A 25,343-nucleotide genomic window follows, 5' to 3' on the forward strand; every position below is an offset into this window, starting at 1 on the left:
AAAATGACGTTACATTTCATCAGAGATTTGGAGTACAAGAGTGAATTTTTATTTCTTATTTTTATTTCTTCATAGTCTTAGTATTTGTCAACAAAATCAACACTGTTAAAATGTATTATGGAAAGCTTTTTATAAGCCTTTTATATTTTTTTCTGGAATTTTTTTAAGTCTGTCAGGAAAATTTATCTTGAAATTTAGAACCAGAATTCTCACCAGAAGTTGAGGTCAGTTTAACCCTGAAATCCTGAGAATGGGTGCAAGAGAAAAAGCAGGAACTGATTTGCTAAAATTCTCACCTCTGTCTTATCCATTACTTCTACAGCAGTCAGCCATTGCTAACTCATTACAATGACTTGGAAAGTTCCAGATTCTCGCTTCGGTCTACTGACTACACTGAATATTCTCCTAGGACTTCCCGAACCTGATAAGACTCGTAATGAATCTGTACCCAGTCATTCAGAGCAGCAAAGGTTTGTTTGCTCCACAGGAGATGAAGTGCAGGTCTGGATAAATATATATACCTGGTCAGGACGAGCGGAAAGGCTAATGGCACAGGATGCACAATCTGCTGGCTCCCATTCGAGTTTGTGTCACACACCCAAATTGAATTTGATGATATTCAATACACAAAAGCAAAACAGCAAACAGGATCTGAGTCATCCCAGTCTGAGCCATCAAGTCCTCATTGCTGTGATAATGCAATCACTGCGACCGACCTCACTGATACTAAACAGTGCTGTTGGAGCAAATGAGCTTGTACAACAACACTGCTGAATTCTCCATCGTGATTGGTCAGTAAGTGTTGATTAATTGTCTAGAACAGCAGCTCTGATAGTAGTTCTGACAAGTTTATTTCAATGCATTCATTCTAGTATGTTATTGTTTGTAAAGTAACAGCCTATACAGGAACATGTATCATAGACACTCCACATGAACAGATTTAATAACTTGTTTCATTGCTTTAATTTAATTGAAAGTTTTTAGTGAGGAGATGTTTATTTAACTTTTTGGAAGGAGTGTCCCGAGTCAGCACTCTGGAAACTCAGAGGTAAAGCTCTAACTTAAGGTTTTCGAACACAGGAAAGTCTTTAGGAGAGGGAAGAGAAAAAAGAGGCTGCTATAATGTAAGTGAGATCAGGAACTTATTTCATAGATGCTCCACAACATTAAACAGAACTATAAATGGTTAAAAAGTGGGATATGTCTTTTCTTAATACATAGAAAACATTAGCATTTGGAAACTGATGTTTTTAAGAGGAATAAAACACTTCAAGCCATGCTGATATTAGAAAGATGGTGGGATGTGATGCGGGCTGATGCGAATCTGAGTTATTGTTACCAGCAGGAAATGGATTTCCACACAGATTTGCCATTGATTACAATTTTTAAATTTAATAATGAACAATATTGTGCTTGTAAGCTATTTATATTTATATGTATAGTTATAGTTATTTCCTGTGATCACTTACGTTATAACAGCTATAAACAGTTATTCCATCACCAGGTTCTTTTTTTTTGTCTTGAAATTAATAAGACAAAAAATGAGGGTTGTCACGATACTGAAAAGCCAGAAGACTTTCTTCCATCACAATACTTACTGGCCATTACAAAGCACTAACACTGGAGACTCCTTCCATAAATGTTTCATAAATGTTTCCTTAAAGAAAAGTTCACCATATCAACAATTATACGTTTTTTCTTTGTTAAATAACACATTTTTAATCTGATTTCTATTAGTCTAAGATAATGTGGATCCTCTGCCATACACATTCCCGTGAATGAGTCATTTGAATATAGCCGGAACTATTGTCAGAGCTGCTGTTATGGAAAATGAATCAACACCTTCTGAATCATCAGATTTGAGATTTCAAAAGTGCTGTGGTATAACGGAAAACAATCAGCTTCAGGGTTGATTATTTCCATTTCATTTCAGTATATATCACACCATCCTGCCATTGATTATTTTCCTATAACATATAAACCCAAAGTGTTTTATTCATTACTTATGGATCAGCAGAATCAGAAGCTGGTATTCTCAGTGGAGCAACGTATCTCCGTATTATGAACCTCTGTATTTTTGTTTCTAGAATAGTCTGGCATCAGTGAAGCTCAGCTCTTCGGTCTCCTATTTGTCCCCCCACAAATAGGATTATATTATAAAAACCCCAGACATGCTTAGAAATTAAGATGAGTCGCAGGCATTTAATGAAGACTCTTTACTTTTCCTGCCAGTGGTCAATAATGGCCGCCATCAGCACAACCGTCTCGGCCATAGACCAGGCTGATCTCGATAATTAGCAATTAACCTCTTTATGCAGCTCTGCGGAGAGCCACTCCAAACTCACTGCACTCCCCCAACAGTGGCGATACACCATGTCTGTCTGCCTTGCTTACAAGATTTGGGGCTCAGAAATACAATTAGCACGATCAATGTTTTATGATCTCAAATGTACTTTCATTGTCTCCACTGAGCCTCCGGCGTCTGCCGAGGGACTGATGCTTTCCCGCTTGCACTTTTTTTTTCCAATCCGACATGTGTGCAAAACACACAGGGGATTTCTGAAAGGAAAGATACTTGGTTGGAAAATCTGGATAAGGGCTAGAAGTAATAAAAGCCTGATATTGGTTCTATAGGAAAAGTAGATGTAATAGGATTAGTAATAGGATTGCCAGGATTTTCCATTATGTGGTACAGTTTCACTGGAATCAAGCATTTCATTCATTCTGTCATTCAGCTTCAGAAAATGCTTTATCTTATCAGGTCAGGGTCGAAGTGGATCCGGGGGCTATCTTGGGAACAATGAGTGTGAGGCTGGAATAGACTGTAGATGGGTCATTCACGCACTCCTTCACACCTAGGGGTAACTTAGAGTCAACATTATTGTAATGTTTTTGGGAGGTGGGAGGAAACTGGAGAACATAGAGGAAACCCATTTGGACATGGACAGAAAATGTGAAACACCATGTAGACAGTAACTTGAGGTCATGATTAAACTGGTGACTCCGAATCTGTGAGGCAGCAATACTACCCGCTGCTCCACTTATTTTACTACACAAATCCAGATCTAGACCTCTACTGAACAAGCCAGAGGCAACCATAGTGAGGAAAAGCTTCCTAGATTTGGCATAAGGAAGAAACCCCGAGAGGAATCAGACTCAAAAGGGAAGCCATCATCCTCTTTCCACTGTATAGTGGGATTTTGATGAATTAGAGTGTAACAGTACTCGGGTTATACAGAGGAAGAGTGAACAATACGCTCTTACATAAAAGGGTTCCTCAAGGGTTTGGATTTGGAAGTGGTTGTGCAGGAAACCGTTTGCAAAAGACGATCTTTCCTGGGTTTGCCCAGTTAACCAAATGCAAAAATGATCAGAGGATGAAAACATACAGAATGTTGTATATGAGAATAGTGTAATATCACATGAAGGTGAATTGTACATGCAAGCACATCTATTACAACGAACCAGAAGGAACCAGAGCACGGGTAATGTATATCAAGCACTTCCAGAATTTTATTTATTATACATTGTATATAAAAGTTAAATTCTTGAGAATGTTACTATATCTGGAAGCATGGTGATGCAGCAGGTAGAGCCTCACAGCTCCAGGGTCCCCCGTTTGATCCTAAGCTCAGGTTACCATCCGTGTGGAGTTACACGTATACTCCCAGTGTCCATGTGGGTTTCCTTTGGGTTCTCCGGTTCCCTCCCACCTCCCAAAAACATGCCAGTAGGTGCATTGGCTACATTAAACTGCCCCTTGGTGTAAATGTGTGTGTTCTGTAAACTGGCATCCCATTCAGGGCGTTCCTGGGATCAGCTCTGGATTCACCACAACCCTGATCAGGATTACTAGAAGTTACTAGAATTCATCATAGGGTTCTTTGCTCCCTAAAAAATGCTCTGGTTTGGAACACCTTCTGATTGAGATCTACACTGTTCTAAGGTCCTACATAGAACCTTTATAGTTTCCCTTATAGTCACAACCAAAGAACTCTTACAAGGGTTCCAGATTTCTTTTTTTTTTTTACAGCAATAGGAGTGAACACTTATGCAATCACAACTATGTTTTTTATTTTAAATTAAAATAAATTTGAAATTTATATTGTTTTCCCCCCACACCACATCAATAGTATGAGCTATTTGTGTTGAGTCATGAGTCAGTTCCAGTACAAAATAGAGAAAGGTTCACGGGGGGGAATACTTATGCAAAGCACTATAAGTTCGTACCCTAGGAACTTACTAGCATTTTTGCATCAGCCTGGGTAATATAACTAAATTTGTGTTCATTTGGGTTTACCAAGATATCACAGTGTGTTGTAGCGTCCTTCTTTTTTTAGCGGAGCACAAGTTGGACAGTTGGCTACTCAGTTGTTTCTCGGCCAGCTGTGTGTTCATTAAATCATGCAGAAGAAATGTGACATGTGGAACTACTTCTGATCCGAAGCATGTGTGAAGCATGGTAATATGGGAATGCAAGCTGCCAGTGGAAGTGGACCATGTGTTTATTTGCAACAAAATAGTAAATTTAAATTTGATGAACCTGTCCAATTACTCTTGGTTCCCTGAAACAGAGAGGACTGAATATATATGAAAATTAATCAAACACTACATAATTACCCTTAAACCCAAGCAGAGATTCTGCACTAGAAGCTCAAAGACATTTTAATTAAAATGTCAACATTCTACAAAACGGCTGCTATCTAGACACTGTCTTACAGCATTGTATAGGTGTCTGGTGTATTCTTCCTTCACAAGAAATGAAAGTAAAGAGCATGAAAAATGTTTTAAATATTTTTCAACCTTGGTCTTATTGTGGAATAATTAGAAGTGGGCAAGAGAGAACAGCTCTTCCCTTGCATCTTTCTACCAAAATGCAAGTACTTTTACCCACTGCTAAATTCCTAGTCTTTTCATTTTTGTCATCACCATGAACATGCAGGCAGAAAAAAGTACTCGTTCATTTATCTTCACTCAGTGTTTTATCTTGGTCAGGGTCATGGTGGATCCAGAGCCTACCCTGGGAAGGCTGGGCGTGAGGTGGGATGCCAGTTCATCACTGGGCACCGTGCACACACATTCACACCTAGGGGCAATTTCGTGAAACCAGTTCACCTACTGACATGTTTTTGGGAGGTGGGAGGAAACCGGAGAACCAGGAGGAAACCCACATGAACACAGGGAGAACATATGAAAAAATCCACAGCCCTGAGCTCAGGATTGACCTGGGAATTCTTGAGCTGTAAGTAGATAACGCTACCAGATGTACCACTAAATTTTAATTTTATAAAAAATTATTATATAATTTTAATTTATAATTCAATCAAATCCTGCCATTAAACCATATTCCAGCTAGGCATCATATACCAGCCAAATATCCTGTTTCATTAGGAAATACATCATATAACAGCAGAATGAAATTAAAATTCCTTCTTCACTTTGGTTTTAATGGATTAATTGCCCTATAATTGGTCTGTCCTAATTTTTTTTTTTTTTTTTTTTAATTTAGAATTTTGCTGCATCTATTTCAGTTAGTGGGTGCTTCCGAAACCTCTAACTGCTGCCTCCTTGATCCCTTGATCCTGCATCCTTCAGTCTGTGATCCAAAAATCAATTAAAGTCCCCCATCATTAAAGAAGTACCAAATCTTAAAATGTGCTCAGAGGAATCAAGAAACGAGGAGAGAGGAAGCTTTTGGATTCAAGGATATACAGGTGCTTCCTACTTGGAAGTTTTATTTATTTAATTATTTTTACACATGACATAAGCCTGTGGTATGATTGCTCCTCTTTTTCCTAAATAAATAAATGATACAATAACAGGAATTATTGTATCATCTTAATTAAATAAACAACATGTACAAACAAAAGTCAATTAAAATGCCTAAAAATGGACGTCCGGTGATAAGCAAGATCTTGTTTAGGCTAAAACATCAACTTTTAAGCATGTGATGTAGACATGAAATATTGTTTTGTGTAATCACTGTCATGTATAAGCAGATGCGTTATACAGCTGCTAATTCAATAAAGTCACTTTAAAGTAACGCTTCAGTGAGCAAGAACGTCTCATTTAGCAAACATGTTTGTTCAATTCCCGCCATCCTCATTTCCTCTTCTTCCATCCTATCCTCACTTCCTCTTATGGAGGAGCTAAGACATAAGGAAAGGAAACAATGAGGTAGAAAATGAGAAGCACCCAATGTGTTTCAAACCAGAGTTCTTTTAAATGAGACCCTACTGCCATCTAGTGGATAAATAAAAATGCAATCTAGAGAAAGAAAAAAAAATATTTCTTAAAATTCTTTATTCATAAACTTGATGCAAGTTTACAAATTGTATGTACAAGGTCAAAATTACACGATGGAAAACAAAAAGCAAAATAAAACCAATGCATGCTAACAGTGCATAACCCCCTCATTCCCCAACATAAACCAATCAGAACTGCTCAGAGTGTTTAAGCGAAGGTTCAAATCACTACACGACTTACACTTAACAAAAGGTAAATCAATCTCTCTGGGCGTTTGTATACCTTTCTCCATATATTCATAATGAGATCAGGGTTACACTCAGCCATTATGGTTAAATAACATGTTGCTGTAATAAAATGCCCTGTTCACACTACTGTGTGATTCCCTCGTGAACTTTTTTTTAAATGTTGGACTGCACAGATGTAGCTCAGGCTGTGGTAGCACAGTTAAACATGTTTTTGAAGCAAACAAAAGAGTTACAGGAGTTTTATAAAAAAAAAAAAAAAAAAAAAAAAAAAAAAAAAAAACAGGTCAGCTCCACCAAAAATCCAGCAGCTTGAGTTGTATTGAGGTTTTATTATTTTCCCATCACCTGCTGCTCTCGATCTCACCGACACACCCAGCGAACAGGAGCAAACATGTCTGAGAGACTGTGGCGAGACGTTACAATCCAATCCACCATTCAACTAAAAACACTGTGTACAGCTACAAAACGTTCGCTTGCTAAACACAGCCTAGGTATCTGCTTTTCCCAAGATCCTTCACAACGCGAGTGTCAAACTGACTCAGTGGATACGAGTGTGTGAGGTGAACTTCTGCATGCTTACAATAAAACCACTAGAGTGCTGGGAGAGAATCAGATTTAAAATAGGAAACAAAGCCTATTATTATAGGATGGGATGAAAGATCTTCAGCTACTACATCAAGTAAACAGTCGTCACTCTCCCAGATATTAAAAATCATGCAAGACATAAAAGAAAACTCCACCCTGAAACACATTAAACATGGTTAGATTAAAAGACGTAAAGATTCAGGTGCTCGTATTGTTGTTATTCCTGTCAGTGGTTGTCTGCTGTGCTGATGTCATTGCTAGTTGAGTTACAAATGAGAAAAAAATTCAACAATCTCAAACATATGACAGGATGTTGGTCAGGTTTTGCTATTAGCTCCTTAAAACAAAAACAGTCCATTTTCTTACTCACCATTTTCCAGCGAAGTTCAAAGTCATATTAATGAGAAACTCAGTGTAGAAATAGTGGAGACGTTGGTGCACATGTTGGACACGAAGGTCCAGAATGCAATGCAGCTATATGCTGAGACTCGGCTCGAATAATTACTGATCTGCGAAATGACGGTAATCATGGCTTTCAAAGCTGAAGCTCTGGAATCTGATCCGTTTGAGCAGAGTGTACTGATGCGGAGGTGAGACAGCTGGACAGACTAAAAGACTAAAGCGCTGCTGCATCGCTCTCTTAAGGTAGAGATGAATCGAGGGCTAAATCCCTCCGGCACCACTATCAGCAGGCAGTCGAATGGAATTGTGGGTCGGAAATTGTTAACCAAGGTGAATACAGTCCGACATGTCAATGAAAGATGATTAAACTTAAAATAAATCTTGGACACCTTTGAAGATCATATGTTCTTTATAAAGTCATTCAGGGTGGATTTTCCCTTAAATACAGGCTAATGCCTTAAGGTTTGGTATAAATAAACACTACACCATTGCTATTTCACCATGCCGCAGAGATCATTAATATCGCATCCCCTTCCTGACCTAGCCTCCTTAAGCCACCTTAAATAACAACAGGAAATGAGCCATGCCTTGGTTTAAATTAGATAAGCCACCGATCAACAGTAACAATGAGCTATTTAATGGTGCAAATGAAACCAAAACCAAATCTAATAATAATAATAATAATAATAATAATAATAATAATGAGGAAGGCATTTAAATGGAGAAGGGGGTAAAAATGTCCAGGTGGATCACATGGTGATTTCTGGTAAGGAGAGATGTAAGTCTTAAGTAATGTCCCTCAAAACACGTTTGCAGGATGTGTAAAAGGAGTACTGACGCAACAAGACGGCAAAATTTCGCCCAAAAGAAATGGACAGGTCCCACCCCCATCACCTGACGAAGACTTGGGTTATGAACCAATTGATTGTATGTAGATTAGGAAGCTGAAGATTTGAGGGAAGTCGTAAAATAGGTACATCTGCAGTGTGGACAGTGACATTAAAAAGGGATTTTTTTTTTTTTAAGGCAATAATGGTCATGTTACAGATTTCCCCCCCACAGGAATGGAACAGGGCATCATAAATAAGCTTTACAAAAACAATTTTGATCATTTTGTGGCTTTCCTTAATAAATTTTGTATAATCTCACTGACTGCTTAATACTTCAACCTTGCTATGTGCCCGAGTTGACAGGAAACAAAAAAAAGGTTTTACATAACAGCGGTGATGTAATAAACACAGCAGGAATCACACTGGTTAAAGAGGAATGGTCACAATTGCAGTTAATGACAGCGTAAGCCACACATCACTTCCATTCTCACAAGGGGAAGAAAAAAGAAAAAAAAAAAAAAAAAAAAACAGCAGTAGTCATAATGTGTACATAAAACATGTTTAAGATATTCCTTTTGTCAACATGAGGATATCCATTAAGTAATTTATCCTTATTCTATTTGCAAGATAAATCTTCAGATGGACGTTCCGCGCTATGCAGGCATGTTTTTAAGCGATCCAGTCCTGTCTGAAATGCAAAAGTTCTCTCTGCGATACATCTTTATAAGTTTACTTACAGGCGGAAATCATTTCGATGACTTTACAGTGAACTAGTCCAACGTGCCTGGTCAGATTTTCAGTGTGACCAGGAAAAAGCTCCAAAGAGAACAAGAGGATGGAGTGGTGATGGCATTTAACCTCCATCTCTAAGAAACAACAAAGAAAAAAAAAACAAACAAAAAAAACCAAAACAATGTGGGTTCTTCATTACAAGTGTTGATCACTTAAGTCTCCTCCGCCCAAACCTAGTCTCTCCCCTTTTCTTTTTCTCCATAATGTTCACGTTTTAAGTCTTCGAGAAATAAGGGAGGCTCGGGTAAGCGCTGATATCCAAAAGCCTGTTATTGTGTAGGAACCTTGGCATTTATGCAGGACTTATGACTCCGATCACAGGACGTCCATCCATGAAGCGAGAGGTCACGGGAATCACTCTAGAAATCTGCCGTATTAAATTCCGCTCTGCCAACCAAACAGCCAAAGAGAAAGCAGGAAGAACGGAGAACTAGTGGGAGGGAATGAGCAGTGACGCATAGTACAGAGAACATGGTAGAGGAATATGTTTTACCCGTTAACTCTCCAAGCCCACTCAGTTCAGAAGTCTATAATCCAGACATGGTGAATCTCCAACTAGCAAGACGATGAGAGGCGGTTGAGAGGGGAAAGAAAAAGGAGGTTTAAAAAAAAAAAAAAAAAAAAAAAAAAAAAAAAAAAAATCTAAAAGAAGAACAGCTGTTGACTCCAATACATTCTGTCCTTGTTTGAATGAAGAGACGTTTTTCTTATCCATCTTCTTTGGGTGGTGTGTACCAGCCTGCAAGGATCAAAGTCATACACAACATTGAGAAACCATACAAACTGGTCTGAAAACTTTCATGACAAAGAGAAACATCAGAACATATCTACATCAAAACAAGGGCTCTCTGCAATGCTCTAAAAAAAAAAATAAATAAATAAATAAATCTGGCAAGAGCTCAAAGTCCTGCATGACAAGAGTACAGGCCCAATCTACACCCTGAACCAACGCTATGCACGTGGCTTCTACTTACACACAGTTATTATTTCCTCTCAGCTAGACTGCGAAACCATTAAACTCAGCACCAGTAGAAAGTAAAGTGTAATATAGAGGAGTTTGAATGTTAATTGCTACTACATTCAAAATGCTACTACTACTACTACTACTACTAAATGGCTACACTAAGTTTTAACTAGGGGTGCACTGATACCATTTATAGACTGAGCACGAGTATTTTTTTGTACTTGTGGACACTGATACCGAAATACGTAACCTACTGAGGATTAAGCAATCAGGAACGTTATGGAACATTTTATTTTATTCTGCTCATGCTGGTTGCTTCTGTGTGCTGATAGCAACGTTTAAGACATCACGGCATGGCACTTAAACAGAATCTTTAATACAGAGTTTCTGGCTTGAGTGGAGAGCAATATCAGTCAGAGCTGTCATTAAAAAAAAGGCGAATTGCACCTTGACTTGTGAGCAAAGTGTGCGTGTCTCAGTGCTCGCACTACTGCACTGCCCTTACATGTGAAAGTTTCTCCGCAAGCTCATAAAAGCGTGTAATTCACAGCACCTTGTGCTCATTAACTGACCATGTTCTTCATTAAAGATATTGTTTAAACACTATAAGATGTTTTAGCAGGTTCCTTGGAACGTTTCACAGATACTTTCATAGAGCACAGTTTGCAGTCTGCTTTGCTTTGATTGTTGTCATTAATTGTGAAATTAATGACAGATCGCTGTCATTTCATGTTGTCTGTTCATTAATGCATCAACAGGCCAGGCTTATGTAATATAGTATCATGTCATATCAGAGCTTTTATTTATTTATTTATTTATTTTTAAAAACACAAATGTTATTAATGAGGATGGTATCAGATCTATGTCCGGTGCAAGTATCAGTATCAATGCATCCGCTAACTTAAAACTTGCACCTACATCCTAGTAGATGCAACATGTTCAGTCAGTAAAATCTCTGTAAATCTGTTTAAGATACCATGTGCAGGGTAAAAAGTGCACGTTTACCGACCATACATGCATTTCGTTTTCTTCTTAGTTTTGTGGGGAATATAATATTTTCGTAATGTGGGAAGTAATTTTGTGTTCCATGATCACCTCACTGAAATACAATGAATGAAGCATTTCATTCAAAGCAAATACAGTTTTCTCTGGATGACACTAAATTATCAACTGCTTAAAAATGTAAAGGCAGAAATCATACAAGAAACTAATACAACCTTGAGCAGTTGGCATAACCGAATACAGAGATTCTCAATCTAATAGACATATTAGAGAGAAAGACAGACTCGGGGGGAATTAGAGATTTACAGTATAAAGAAAATCCCACTCCAGCTAACATTACCTCATTTTTATTCTAATACACATCACACACTCACTTTAACCTGAAACAGACAGGTGAAAATCTTATTCAAATAACATAAAAACAATAGTTACCATTCTTTTCGTGGATCTGCACCAGTGATTTATATGACTGCTGTGCTCTGGCAAGATTGTATTGGTTCTAGGACGAAAAACAGACAAAGATCAAAAGGACATCACCGGGGGGGGATGGGGTGAAGGGGGAAAAAACAAAAAAAAAAAAAAACAAGAAAACTAGAGAAACACTGCAAAATATTCTTTGTGGCTAGAAGGTTTTCTGTAATGGACTAGCGAGCTTTAGATTTTTGGCAAAATTTTATCTCAGGCTTTACTAAGGAATTAAACACTGTGGTTTCACAATGTGATGCAGCCCCACGTGAAGCAGAGTTACTGTTACCGCCCTGAAGTTGATTGTTTACCATGTTAGACTTGGAAAGCTCGAGACAGCAATGGGGACAGTTTAGAAATCGTGAATAAGGAATCAACGCGTTTCACTTTTGGTCCTCTGAGCTCCTAAAAGATGCTTTTTCCTCTTTCAAAGAGGAATTTCTAGTAGTTGAATGACAGATACCATACTGAAATCCCCAACTCCATGCCTTGGAGACCCAGTCACTGTCAGGTAAGTTATTAGCACTATCCAACTGTTACTTTAGCTTAGTCACATTAGCAGCTGAATTAGAAACAATATATAAACAATAAGCTACGGCCAGCTGTATCTGTATCCAATAAAATGTGTGGTTAGCTACCTTATTGGCTCCAAATTGCACTCTGGCTTTTCCTTTGACTAAAGTGGCGTTAATCTGCATGATGACAGACTCGATGGAATAGGCACTGCTCCAGCCCTGTAGACATGCAACAAACAATCAGTGCACATCCAGTTCACAGTTGACATGGCGACACTATCAGATGACTTAAACAAAGTGCTTGTATCGTTAGGTAAATCTAGACATTAAAAAGGTGAATGAACAAGCCTGTGAGGAATGCAGTGTGATGACGTACATGTACTCAGGTCAGGTAAAGGAAATGAATTGTTTTTTATTTGCAACAACGACAAATGACACCGGAACTTGAAGGGATAACACACCTGCTTGGTGAGTAGTTCCATGCACAGGGCCCCTCCTCCAAGGACATAACTAAAGCAAACACCAAAACAATCATTCAGGCTTGACAGTTTAAAAAAAAAAAAAAAAAAAAAAAAAAAACTCATGCCTGGTTTAACAATCAGTTTCCAAATGTGCATATTAAACAATTACCACATATTAGACACTGCACGTGACCTCATACAATTTATAAGAAGTATCTATTTTGATTTAAGCTTCAATCTAATAGGTTTTCATCAGACAGGAAAACCACACCTTTCCTCTACTGTACACACTATAAAGCAACACCCATGCCAGCACAAGTTAAAGATTATGCAATTGAAAGACAATTCTAGTTACTCACCCGCCAGACAGCACAGGAGAAACTACTCGTACAAATGGCGGATCAAAGGGAAAGTTGTCCTGTAGAACAAAGAGCAAAATATATTTCCTTGTTTTGTTCCCATCACTTCTACCATTATGAACTGTTATATCATTTTAATAAAAAAAAAAAGAAGAAACAGCAAAAAAACACAACTAACAGCCACAGTTTGTAACTAAAGGTCAGAAAGGACAGGAGCGACGGGCAATTAACTGGGGATTTGACAAACTGATGATTCAATAATCAATAAAGCTGCAAACTGATGGACACGGAAACAGACAAATGATTAAACTATTTGGTTAAAAAAAAAAAAAAAAAGATTAAATGAGAAAGGAATAAAACAATGGGGCATGCTGTACTCTGGGGTGGAAACAAAGCCAACCCCGCTAAACCCAAACTCCACTGTTGTGAACATACCCATGGTGGAAAACTCACTGACTGTTACAAAACACTGGCTGACACTGGAGACTCCTTCCAAAAATATTACATAAATGTCTCCTTACAGAAATCTTCATCATATCAACAGTTACATACATTTACATACGTTTACATACGTTTGCCGCATAAATTATTTTATCCATTTATCATTACACTACTGTCAGAGCTGCTGTTATAGAAAATTAATTTATACTTTCTGACCAATCAGAATCGATAATTCAACAGTGCTGTGGTGTAAAACAAATTAATAAATGAATCAAGAAAAAATAATGAATTGAAAAACTCCAATCATTTAAAACACGAGAAGTAATTCATCATAATATATTTTCTTATTTTATTACTGTCTCTATTCCTTTTTAATGTATTTATTTATTAATCTAAATTTTATTTATCCCTTTAGAGTGAAGGCTATCACATGCTTCTTCTGAGACACATGAAGCAAGCCTACCGCATCTTTTCTAACTGCTGCTCATGCTGCATCACTGGGCGGCGTAACACAATTGGAGGAAAGCGCTATCCGCCTCCTTCTGCATGCATGAGTTCACAGAAGCCCATGACTGACTAGTGTCGCTGTGATTGACAGGGGAGAGAGGGGAGAGAGGGGAGAGAGTAGGCCCCTCCCACCCACAGCCAGTTTTGCTCTTTTAGATTTCTGGCCATGAACAGCTATGGCGCTGTTGGGAATCGAACTCGCAATCTGGTGATGAACAGATGAACGCTTTCGGTTGCAATATTGCTTTTTTAGTATCGGCTGCACAAACAAGTGACCAATAAGAGATTTTTTTTTGGTGTGTGTGTGTTGATGGCCTTTGGGGTTCAATTACTTCAGATTAGTGAATAATAACTGGTTCCACAGCGAATAGAGAAAGAGCAGAGAAATGGATCAGATGGTGAGTGGGTTGGAATCCTTGCAGTTTCATGTTGTTCTGTTTTTGTTAGTGCTTTCTTTTCTCCACACATTCAGAACCGACAGTGTACTGGTGACTCTTGATGCGTACAGAGGCAAAAAAAGACTCACTTTGTAGGAGAAATTGAGAAGGATGTAATCCATGCCCTCCTTCTCTTTCAGCACTTGAAGGTCACTGTGCAGAGGGCTGTCTGGATCAACTCTGCTCGAATAAAAACACAACAATAAGGTGCTTCATTCTCACAGCATGTATAGATCATACTAAAACATGCCAAAAAAGGAACTCCAAATGTACAGAAAAGATCCTTACGTTCTTAGCTTGACGTGCCACTCGTATAGGCTATCATTAACAAGCTCCACTGAATAGATACCTGCAAGAGGAAAGCAAAACATGAGCTGTAGTTCTTCACTCATTCGTACACACACACACACGCATCATAAAGGACTTGCCTGATTTATAACTCTGAGATCTGTAAATCTCACGAAGTTCCTTCATTAGACGATCTGAGGCTTGGACGGAGCCTGACACTGCTCCCTGCGACACAAAACACAGGCACGAAGATAGCGGAGTTAGAGCCACAGCTCAGCTCACAGCACACAATTTAAAACTAGCAGGAGAGGATTGTATGAAGTGAGCTAACTCAGAGCTAAACCAGGCTTATTTTAAAATGGAAGCTAATCATAAGCTCCGCTGAGTTACTATAGCAATGTGCTTTTGGACAAACCTGCTCCAGGTAAGGCTAATGTTGAACGTTAGCTTGATCAAATCTACTAGACAAGCCACATGATATCATGGTTCACCAATGTTCTGCCTAACAAATTGCTGCAAACCTCACACCCCTATTATTACATTAGAAAGCTCCGCCCCCAAAACATACAGTGAGTTTTACAGTTATCATTAGCAAGGACTGTTATGACATCACTTTCAAGAGCACTGAGACATTCAACTGCTTGAAAGCCAAGTTACAACTCTATAAACATGCAACTTCTCCTCATAATGATTTATGAGCAGGTGAAGGGCGTTGGGGGCGTGTCTATAAAATGACTAACAAGAGGCCAATCCAAATACCAACAAACATTCCAGACCAGAAGGCTGTTTTTTTGTTTGTTTTTTTTTTCAGTTATGTAATACACTTGTTCTGAGACAATGATTTAAACTATTAGTTTTCATCACTTCTACATAATTTGTACTAATTTGTACATAATTTCCACATTATATATACTAGTGAAAAACAAAAAATATTGACTACTGCATCTTTAAAAACTAGTGGCTTGCATATAATAAATTAAGATGTCATTTTCTCTTAGCTTTCTAATACATAGATATAGATAAGATAAAATCAACTATGCAGGAAATGTCACTGGTCGTGATGTAAATGAGCTAAAATGTAGACCAAAACAGTAGCCCACAATAAAGGTTATTGTATGATCAACATGTCTAGACTTGAATTATAATTCAAGTGTATGAAAGAGTGCATACAGTGCATAGAGCATTCAGACTTTGGGACGTTACAAATCCCTGACCATTTCCCTTTAGGTTTTTGACGCACAAACTGAATTTCTCTGCACTTCTTTTCCACTAGCGCATTTCTTTCTGAGTAAACAAAGGTGGAAACATTGCCAACCAGAACTGTACCACAAAAAAAATCCCCTAGCACATGATGGTGGACACAACAGTAAGAAAACAGTAAGGCAAACATGTGGTGCGATGGCTGCTTAGTAATAATAAGCAGCTCCTCCATTTTCTTTCACTGACCAAACAGACCACAGTCCCACCCACCTTTACTTGACTGCCTCACAAGACAGAGGCTCATGATTTCACAGGGCAAATTTCACCTAGACAAAGTCATCCTTTCCACTTCAGTGCACATGGTGAATTTTATTTTCATTTGGTCTAACTTAGCTGAGAAAGAAGAAAAGTGTAATTTTTCTCATGTATCACTCCAGCAAGAAGTCAGAAATCATAAATGTTACGGTTAAACTGTAAATGTTGTAGGCTCAGCAGTAAGGCAGTTTGATTTGCACTCAAAAGGATCCTTGTTTATTACTTTTCCTGCTTCCTTCATGGTGGTTGCTAAAATATACAATGCAATTAGTTTATGCATTTTTTTCCTTTCATAAAAATATTCAAACAGGTTTGCACTTACCATTGTGATATAAATATTTACATTTAACATTCACCAGCTGTTCATTCTAAACCCGTAAATTCAGTGGAGTAACTGATATAATTGATATTTGAATTTGGTCTAATTTCAGAGAACTCCCGTGGTTCCGTTCCTTGGTTATAGCCTGCTCAAGAAAGGACTGTATTATATTTTATTCAGATTATTTATTTAGATAATTTTTTCCCTTATACATTCCGTTAGCTATTGCCTGCCAGACAGCTTCGAAGGCTTTATTAATATGCAATCACTTTCCTTTTGTCATAATTCTGTTTTGTAGACTTAATTAGCAATTTTTGCTTGGCAGGAGAAGAGAAAAAAAAAAAGTGCGTCCTTTTAACGGCTTCTTTGCGATTACTTCTGCACCCAATTGTCACAGCTGCTTACATATTGCATGTGTGAGCCTCAATTACTACAGAATAGCCTAAACTGCAGGAATGGATCACACCTTCATTTTGTTAGCGGAGTCTGGTGTGATCCATCTGGTTGAATTAAATGAGGCTCTTTAAAAGAAAAAAAAAAAAAAAAACCTGGATTTTTATTAGCTTGCTTCATTGACTACCCATCTTGGCCGCCCAGCCAAGATACATGGCCTAATCAATGCTAATAAACCTGCAAATATTACAAGGACACTAATAATCTCAGAGAAATGATTTAGCACTGCAACATATATATTTAAGCTGTATGGTCTGCTCAGTTTTACAGCCTTAAAGGCATGACAAAGGGCATGTGTTCCAGTTTCACTGAACATTTGGCACTGCCTGCAAACGACTGCACTGTTAAATAAGGAAACAACTCAATACTGTTACAAAACTAAAAGTGCTAAGGAAATCTACTAGAATGGACATTATGATTAAGGAAATTCCATTCTAGACGTTTGCAATGTCTGCTACTGCTATCATCTGTGACCGTACCTTTAACGTTACCCCACCAATATGACATGGCAGACACGGGCTCAGAATCAGTGTCATTGTACTTGCTATCCCCTTTGAACCCGCAAAGCGTAAGAAAGGTCACCTTACCGAATGAGCACTTACGTTCAAGTGGTCCTGCCTCTGGTTCTTGCGGATCTTCTCGAGGATAGCCAGGTTCTCTTTCTCGATGCCATCATCCTCAGACTTCTTCCCATCTACTGGCTCCTCCTCTTTCATCTCATAGTGATCGAGCTCCTCTATGTCCTGATGAAAACACACACACCAGAACATACACACCCACACAACAAATTAGTGCTCAGTTATCAGGAACAGTTACGGAACCACAACAGTACATAACAAAGCCTTCAAAGATGAAATCAAAAACATGTCCTGAAGACTCTTCTGTGGTAGAAAACTTACTGACTGTAACAAAGTGCTGACCAATCAGATTCGAGAATTCAACAGTGCTGTGGTGTAACAGATGATGACGCAGTATTCACAGAAAATTCATGCTAGCTAGCTAGTTAAATAACATAAGTTATGAACGAAAGCTATTCAGAGCCCCTGACTTTTCCTCATTTCTTTACACTAAGAAATTCATTTTATCTCATCATTCAGAACAAATACTCCACAAGGGAAAAACCATAAACAAGTTTTCCAATGTTTTGTCAATTTATTAAAAAAGAATTTTGACAGAATTGGATATTGTTAAATAAATCCTAATGAATATGACAATGCAAATCATGCTTGTGTTTAACTGTGACAAATGTGAGATAATTTACTCACAGTTAGCTATCTGACAAGCTATTTGGAATGACAGAATGGCACAGAAATTTTGATGTCAAGTTTATAAATTATATTAATATATCCTGGCATTTTGATGAGGGTAATCTTGGAATTATTCATAAACAATAATAATATTATTCAACACAGATTATTATAATGCCTTAAAGGTAGGTAGGATTAGTCTTTTTTTTCCTTCTTCCAAGATTAGATCTCTAACACTTAGGAGGGTTCGACATTTGAACGTTTCCCCGCCCGTGTCCATGAAGCTCCGCCCACATGATTTACCATGGCTCGTAGAGTGTCTGTGAAATGACAGGAAGTCTATGCAAACACAAACAAGCCTTCTAGACTGAAAGTCAGTTTTCCAAACGGGTTTTCTCATCCACTTTATCATGTTCTACATATCTTTCAGGTTATTTGTACAAGTAAGGAATTTAAAAAAAGAAATTCAACTAACTCAACTTTTTAAATTATATTTCAAGGAAAAAAAAAAAAGAAGGAAAAAGAATTGCACCTCTCCCATGTCTTCTTCCTCTTCTTCCTCTGAAGTTACTTCATCTGTAGTACCATGCTGCATAAACAAAAAAGGATACAATTACCAAAGACAAACTAGAACTACTTTAATCTGTCAGATGTTTAGTCAGGCCTGCGTACCTTTCTTTCTTGGTTGACAGGGCCAGCGGGGAGAGGCTGATCCAGCATCTCTACATCGGGATGCTGAGGTAGATTATACAGCCTACACAGGTCACAGATCAGCCTCTTCAGCTGCTGCAGGAGCTGACAGACAAAAAAAAGAAAAGAAAAACACATTTCGCCTTGATCATTATTTAAAAAAAAAAAAAAAGTCGCCATATTTACTGAAATGCCTTATTTACTAAAACACAAGCTGTCTCTGGGAAATGAGAGACAAAAAACTCATCATTAAATCCTTTTAAGTCTTAACACAGCTAAATGATATTCATTTTCTGAGCTCATGGACAAATTATTCTTAGCAGGTTAATGGAGCTCGTGTCATGCCATCACAGCAGCAGCAGCAAGCAGAATTTCCCCAGGACACACCGAGCACCTCACACCAGCTCGCACAAGAACATGAAATGGTGTCCATGGCAAACACAAACAGGAATAAAACCGGAGCAGTCGAAATAACGGTCTTTTGGCCCTCAAAAAAACATACTGTAAAGTGGGGTTTTAAAATGGCACAAGAGTTCGACTGCAGCAACGTTTGCCCCAACATCAGAGTTTTTAGACTCCTGTAATCTTCTTCTAGTCTTGTTTATTTCACACGCTATTTCTCACAGCTTGCCTTCATGCTGTGTGTTATGAGTGTAGCCTCAGGAAACTCGGTACTGAAGAAGTTAGCAAATTTGTGGTTAGTCACAGTGCCAGGTCGTGTTGTGGTTCGTCCTGATGTTCACAAATTAATCAGAAAAGCACAGACTATTAGAAAATACCTATTTTCAAAGCCAGTGTGTCCCAAATTACAGCACAAGCATCAAGAAGAAAAGCAGAACACATTGCTCTCTCTGCTAATTTGTAAACCTACTCACAGTGGGCTCATTTTTCAATATTGTACCAAAGTTGTGTGTAAATGTTTTCCTAACTACAGATTCATGCCAGATTTACCAAAGTTTCAGTAATGCTGATTTTCTTTGTACTCACGTGCACGTGTTGACCTGTAACTTCCCAAGTGTGTTCACAGCACAGCTGATTTACAATTAATGGTGCCTACAAAACTCAATAAAGGCAAAGCTCACAGAGCTGAAAATGAGAAAATGGCGGCTCCTAAACACGACATGGACAAAATCTTCCAGTAACGCAGCTCAGCCACTGCAGCGCGTCAGCTACAACAGACACACTACCGCTTCCGTCCTTTATAGGACACATTACATTTGTCCTAATTGAAGGCTAGTTTTATCTGTCATGGCTATCGAGGCTCGTTATACATAAATTCATACAAATTCAGAAGTTCTTGTCAGATATGAATGTTTTTTTCCGAACTAATGGTTAACTCTAACACTGACTGTACAGTTCACGGTTTTGAGAAAGTAAATACACTATAAACTCACTAATGATAGATGCTTGGCTTGTTGCTAACATTACACACTCTTTCATGAAGGCATCTATGTGTACATGTGTACATAATCCCTAACCACGTTTTTTGTGTAAACACTCCTGTGAATGATTTATGATTAAATTAACTTGCATCCAGTTTGTTAATGGTTTCAAGACCCCATGGATGACAACACAAAGCTGCATTACACAGTCTTCACTGCAGCGTAACCACATTATGCGGCACACATTACTATTTTCAGCATCGGGGTCTGGGGTGTTCGAAAATGTTCCTGCCGTGCTATTAAAGCCCGAGAGTGGGCTAAAAAGAAATCAATATTTGCATGGGATATTTTTGTCTATCACACCACCGTCGGCTTCTCACAGCACCAATGGGCTGAGAAAAATGCTGAAAAACTTCATTACGCCGCCATGAGCCAAAAGTTTGAAGGAAACAGCGAGAGTCTCAGTCAGAAGGAGAATCAGTCTGTCACTTAAGCTGTGAGTTGATAAACGCCATCGAATTTTTATAGTCAAAATAAGTTTCCAAATAATCCCAGCCCCGCCAAGCCGCCACTGTCAGGCCCTTGAGCAGGAACCTTTAACCCTCTTTGCTGCGGGGACATCATCTCACGCCTGACCTTGAGCTCGGACGGCAGGGGGAAGGAAAAGAAAAAAAAAAAAAAAAAAGCATCTCTCTGTTCTGTACTTGTATATGTGACAATAAAATAAGGACTCTTACCAGCGTATTGCCTTTTCTTACATCCTCCAGGCGTTCCAATATTTGGGTCAGACTTGGGTCATCGGAGTCCACAAACCATAATGGAGGCGTTGAAGGATAGGATTCCTGAGAGACAGACAAGAGATTGTTGATGTATTAAATTTATCAAGAAAAAAAGTAAACAAGAAATAACAAGAACAATACGCTCGCAGTTTCACAACCAATCATTTTAAAGCATTGTAACTGAACGAACAATGATTCCCATATGATATATCCACTATAAAATAAATATATGGACACTGTTTGAAACCTGAAAGGCAGCAAAAATAGAGCTGTGTGTACTTTTTAAAGCTTTGCTCAGAAACTGCAAACTGAAAAATCACACCCTGATAGCTAGTGCTACATTCAACTAAACCTGTAACTCAGAAATATCTGACCTCCGACTAGGAAAAAACTTGGCATTCCTACTCGGAAAGTCAGGAAGGTCTCCAGCATACGATGTCCTGGCAACATGGCCGCTCACACTGCCATCAGTAAATAAAATATCGTTCAACTTTAAATGAATTTATAGTAGTATTTAATTTAGATCAACCATCATGGACACATTCGCCAGTTAAATCTATAACACTTACCGTACAGTTCGTGGTTCTGAGAAAGTAAATACATTATAAACTCATGATCACTAATGTTAGTTGGCTAACCTGCTGCTAGCTTTACACACTCTTTCATGGAGGCATTTACGTGAACATAATTCCGAGTTCAGATTCCCACGTCCGAGTTAAGACGAACGCAGCACAAGCTAGCTAGAAACAACATCAAAATGTCAATAATGTCACCTGTTGATATTCTTTATTTTTTGATTGTTGCATTTGTGTACAAAATTCTACTGATATCATGAACTAACCATTATTTTACTTTATGGAGTCTTTGAGATCCTGTCTATGTAAGACAGAAAAAAAATAATAAATTCTAAATCTCACGCCATACTCCAAAAAAAGATTAAAATATGATACCACATGATTGACTTAATAAGCTGTGAATAAAGATTTGCAATTTCTCTGACAGGAAGGGTGAACTTTTTTTGTGGGTCGCTGTTAAATATAACACGTACGTGTGTGATTTTTTTTGCATAAATTATCTCAAAAAGTTTTTTTTTTTTTAAATCTTGATGACTAGGGCTGATGAGAATCGGATCTCCTATACCTACAAACCAGAGAAAAAAAGATGCAAAGTTTGTCCATGGTTGATATTAAGATGGTCTACAGCAGCGTCTTAACTGTACTAACAATTCATTATAAATCAGGCAGAGTGACACAAGGATATAATATTGATACGGTGAAAAATTCAGTCTCAGTGCACGTTTCAAACAGAAATCGTCGGTACTTTTATAACACCGACTAAATCCAAAGTCAGGAGTCTAACAGAAAAATAACAATTCTTCTGATTGATTTGTTATTCTTCATTATATTATTTATTCAGTAGCCATTAATTTAAAAAAAATAAAATAAAATAAAAATTACCAAACCTGTGTGACAGGTCTGTTACTGCTATGTGGTAAGAATAAAACACCCGAGGTGTGCTGGTGTAGGAAAATAATCAATGCTGGTGTGAAGTTACAGTTACCACCCAGAAGTTGATTACTTTCCAATAATGTTATGGAACATCCAAAACAAGTTAGTTCTTCTTATCATTTATTTTATAACAGCTATACGCAGTAGGGGGGGTAACGATACATCATGGCACGATGCATCGAGTTATGTGACGATGTCCATCATGGAAATGTGCAAAATCAGCGTTCTATTAATTATGCATGTAAGGCAATTGCACTGTCTGAACACCAGAGGTTCCAATCTGCACAACCCACAGAGTTAAAATATACTGTATATAGAGAGCGCGCTGGTCACATGACCATTTTATTTCGTGGAAAGCCTGCGGGATTCCTGTCTCATTATCAAAATAGGAATCATCTGCACTTGTGAAGTGACTGATAGCCCAACAGCTCCAGAGTACAATCACCAACACGTGTTATACTTTATACGATTATGTGACCACATTACACGGTTAAAAAGAGCTCTTGAGTAGCGTTTAAACTACACCATCCCTACTCCTCTATGATCTACAGCGCCTGAGAAAGAGACTGCAGAAATAGGACATTTTAGCCGACTTTGGAGCTCTATTTCTGCAACAGAGCTCGTTATGTTTCAGTTGATCACTTGCAAAGTCCCCAGATAAGAAACTTTGTTTTATTCCATCAGAATTTTGGAAAATTTATAAATTCGTTCATTTATTTTTAAGATATGGTGAACCTGTAGTACAGATATAGCAAACCAGTTTTACATTATTTTGTATTGTTTATGAGTCAGAAAAAAGGAAAAGACATCTTTTCAGTCATAATTTTCCTTCAAATTTTGTTCCAATTTTCTGAGACAGTAATCAAATCAAATCGTGACTGGAGTGTATCGTTACTCTCCTATTAAACAATCATTCCCTCTCTGTCTTCTCCCTCTTTTTTAACCTCTCAAAGTTAATAAAGGCAAAAACATAGCTTGTCTTTTTACTGAAAGCCTCAGAGCCCTCTGCCCCAAAGACTTTCTCATGCTGTACAGCGTCTGACTGTTACAAAGCACTGACACTGGAGACTCCTTCCAAAAAAAAGGCTAATCCTCTGCTCACAGAAAACTTCGCCATATCAGTGACTGCACTCTTTTGTTAATCAGTTTACGAAGCACGTCCGCTGTACAAGCCCCTGCGCACGCTGTTACTATAGAAACAGTAATGTATTAGAACGAGCGCTTTGATACAGTCCTGTGATTTGTCTTGTAGCCGGAACTACTTCCAGCTGCTGTAGGAGAAAATTACTCAACACCTTTCGACCAATCAGAATCGAGAATTCAACAGCGCTGTGGTCTTTTATATCGAAATTTATAATATTAGCATTGTTAGCATGTGTCAGTCCACTCGACCTGTACGCACTGTTTTAACTAAAAAAACAAAAACACACAAAAAAAAGCTAACATCTAGCTAGGTTAGCAAAGTTGCTATTGCTAGCAACAACAAATAACGTCGATAACTAGCGAATTTAGCCACGCGGCTAATTGGGTTTTATATCTCAATTCGACTACCTAGCTACTTTTTCAAACAGCTAAATAAATCACTTTCACATATAATCGACGTTTACATGCTAATACGCTGTACATGCTAGCCAGCTAACAATATTTGTTTACTACATTATGTATCGACGTTGCTATTTGAAACAACTCCGAAGCAACTGTTTGCAATATTACTGTATTCGCTTTTCCCACAGTGATGTAATTTAATTATTTAATCTAATCTATTACAGCCTGTTTTATATCTGCTGTTTAACTAATATTTCAATTTTCCTTCGGGGATCAATAAAGTCTTAGCTAAGGTTAGCTTCTAGGCTGCTAACCTGAAAGGCCGACCTACAAATGGCTTCCTGTTCCGCACATAGTGCACTTAATAGGCAGCACAAGACATTATTTCCAGCGGTATTATAGGGCGCCTAGGCAGGGAGTCGGAAGCAATTTGGGATGCGACCCAACTTTTCTTTTATACGCGAACGCCGCGGCGGCCAGCCGTCCGTTTCTTACCGTGATGTTGCAGTGGATAATGAGCAGCTTCTCTCCAGTCACGTTAAACTGGCAGCTCAGCTCATCGGGCTTCCAGTCGATGATCCTGAAGCGTTCGTGGTTCGTGTCGAAAATGGACTCGAGAAACTTCAGCTCGGCCTTCAGTCCCGAAACCGACATCTTGCGCTCATCTCCGGATAAAAAGCACAAGACGGGACCCGATATAGTCACGTATAGTCGAGTCCGAGGTGGATAAGCGAGCAAGAGAGCAACAAATAAAGAAATATACGTTATTAAGACAAACCTTTAGCTTGGGAGCTAATGATAGCTAACTTAGCTAGCAGGCTAATAACAACGCCTTCCTTTACTTGGTTCGTTCGGGTTTTTTTTTTTTTCGTCAGTGTTTTGTTGCTGTCAGAGGACCAACAAGCAACCAAATTTTGCTTATACCGCATCCATAATGTGTCATTTAATCAATATTGCCTGTCCTTCACCTCCCCGTTGACTAAACTATCTAAAAAATATAGACTTAAATACAGGGAACTGTGTATCTATCGCTGTGAGTCGTGGCGCTAAACGGAAGAAGATTCTTTCTGGGGTTTAAAGATGACCGTTCGTCTCGTGAACGCGCATTCCCAGCATACTGTGCGCGCCCATAGCGAAGCAAGGCGGAGGCCGCATCGCAAATCGCGTCCTAGTTGATACAGAATGAACTGCGTAGGGTGTAGGAGCCATTATTTCAGACCACATGTAGTGCACTCACATAGGGTGGAAGGAGCCATTACGGATTCAACCCTGCACTATTCTGTGGCGTCGAGCGAGTTATTCTGGTTTATTCACCCTGAATTGCGACTGTTTCAATTTCTTTATGACTTTGATATTGTGTTTG

At 38.4% G+C, this 25,343-nt stretch overlaps 1 protein-coding gene across 2 annotated transcripts; it reads right to left on the reverse strand.

Annotated features, from left to right (window-relative positions):
- Positions 1–6,286: 6,286 nt before the first annotated feature.
- On the reverse strand, positions 6,287–25,102 carry ube2q1 (ubiquitin-conjugating enzyme E2Q family member 1). 2 transcript variants are annotated; one of them, XM_026913357.3, is made up of 13 exons: positions 24,476–25,102; positions 20,886–20,990; positions 18,749–18,871; positions 18,609–18,665; positions 17,417–17,572; positions 14,683–14,767; positions 14,543–14,603; positions 14,344–14,434; positions 12,870–12,928; positions 12,511–12,559; positions 12,173–12,268; positions 11,502–11,568; positions 6,287–9,842 (listed from the first exon to the last, which is right to left on the reverse strand). In XM_026913357.3, exons 1-13 carry the CDS (start codon positions 24,632–24,634, stop codon positions 9,811–9,813), a joined length of 1,140 nt encoding a protein of 379 aa, XP_026769158.1. In that variant the 5' UTR covers positions 24,635–25,102; the 3' UTR covers positions 6,287–9,810. The 2 variants fall into 2 exon arrangements, with proteins under 2 accessions (XP_026769158.1, XP_026769159.1); XM_026913358.3 differs by having other exon boundaries at positions 17,432–17,572; positions 24,476–25,101.
- Positions 25,103–25,343: the final 241 nt, after the last annotated feature.

This window comes from Pangasianodon hypophthalmus, chromosome 6 (genome assembly GCF_027358585.1).
Source record: "Pangasianodon hypophthalmus isolate fPanHyp1 chromosome 6, fPanHyp1.pri, whole genome shotgun sequence".
NCBI classification, from domain to species: Eukaryota; Metazoa; Chordata; class Actinopteri; order Siluriformes; family Pangasiidae; genus Pangasianodon; species Pangasianodon hypophthalmus.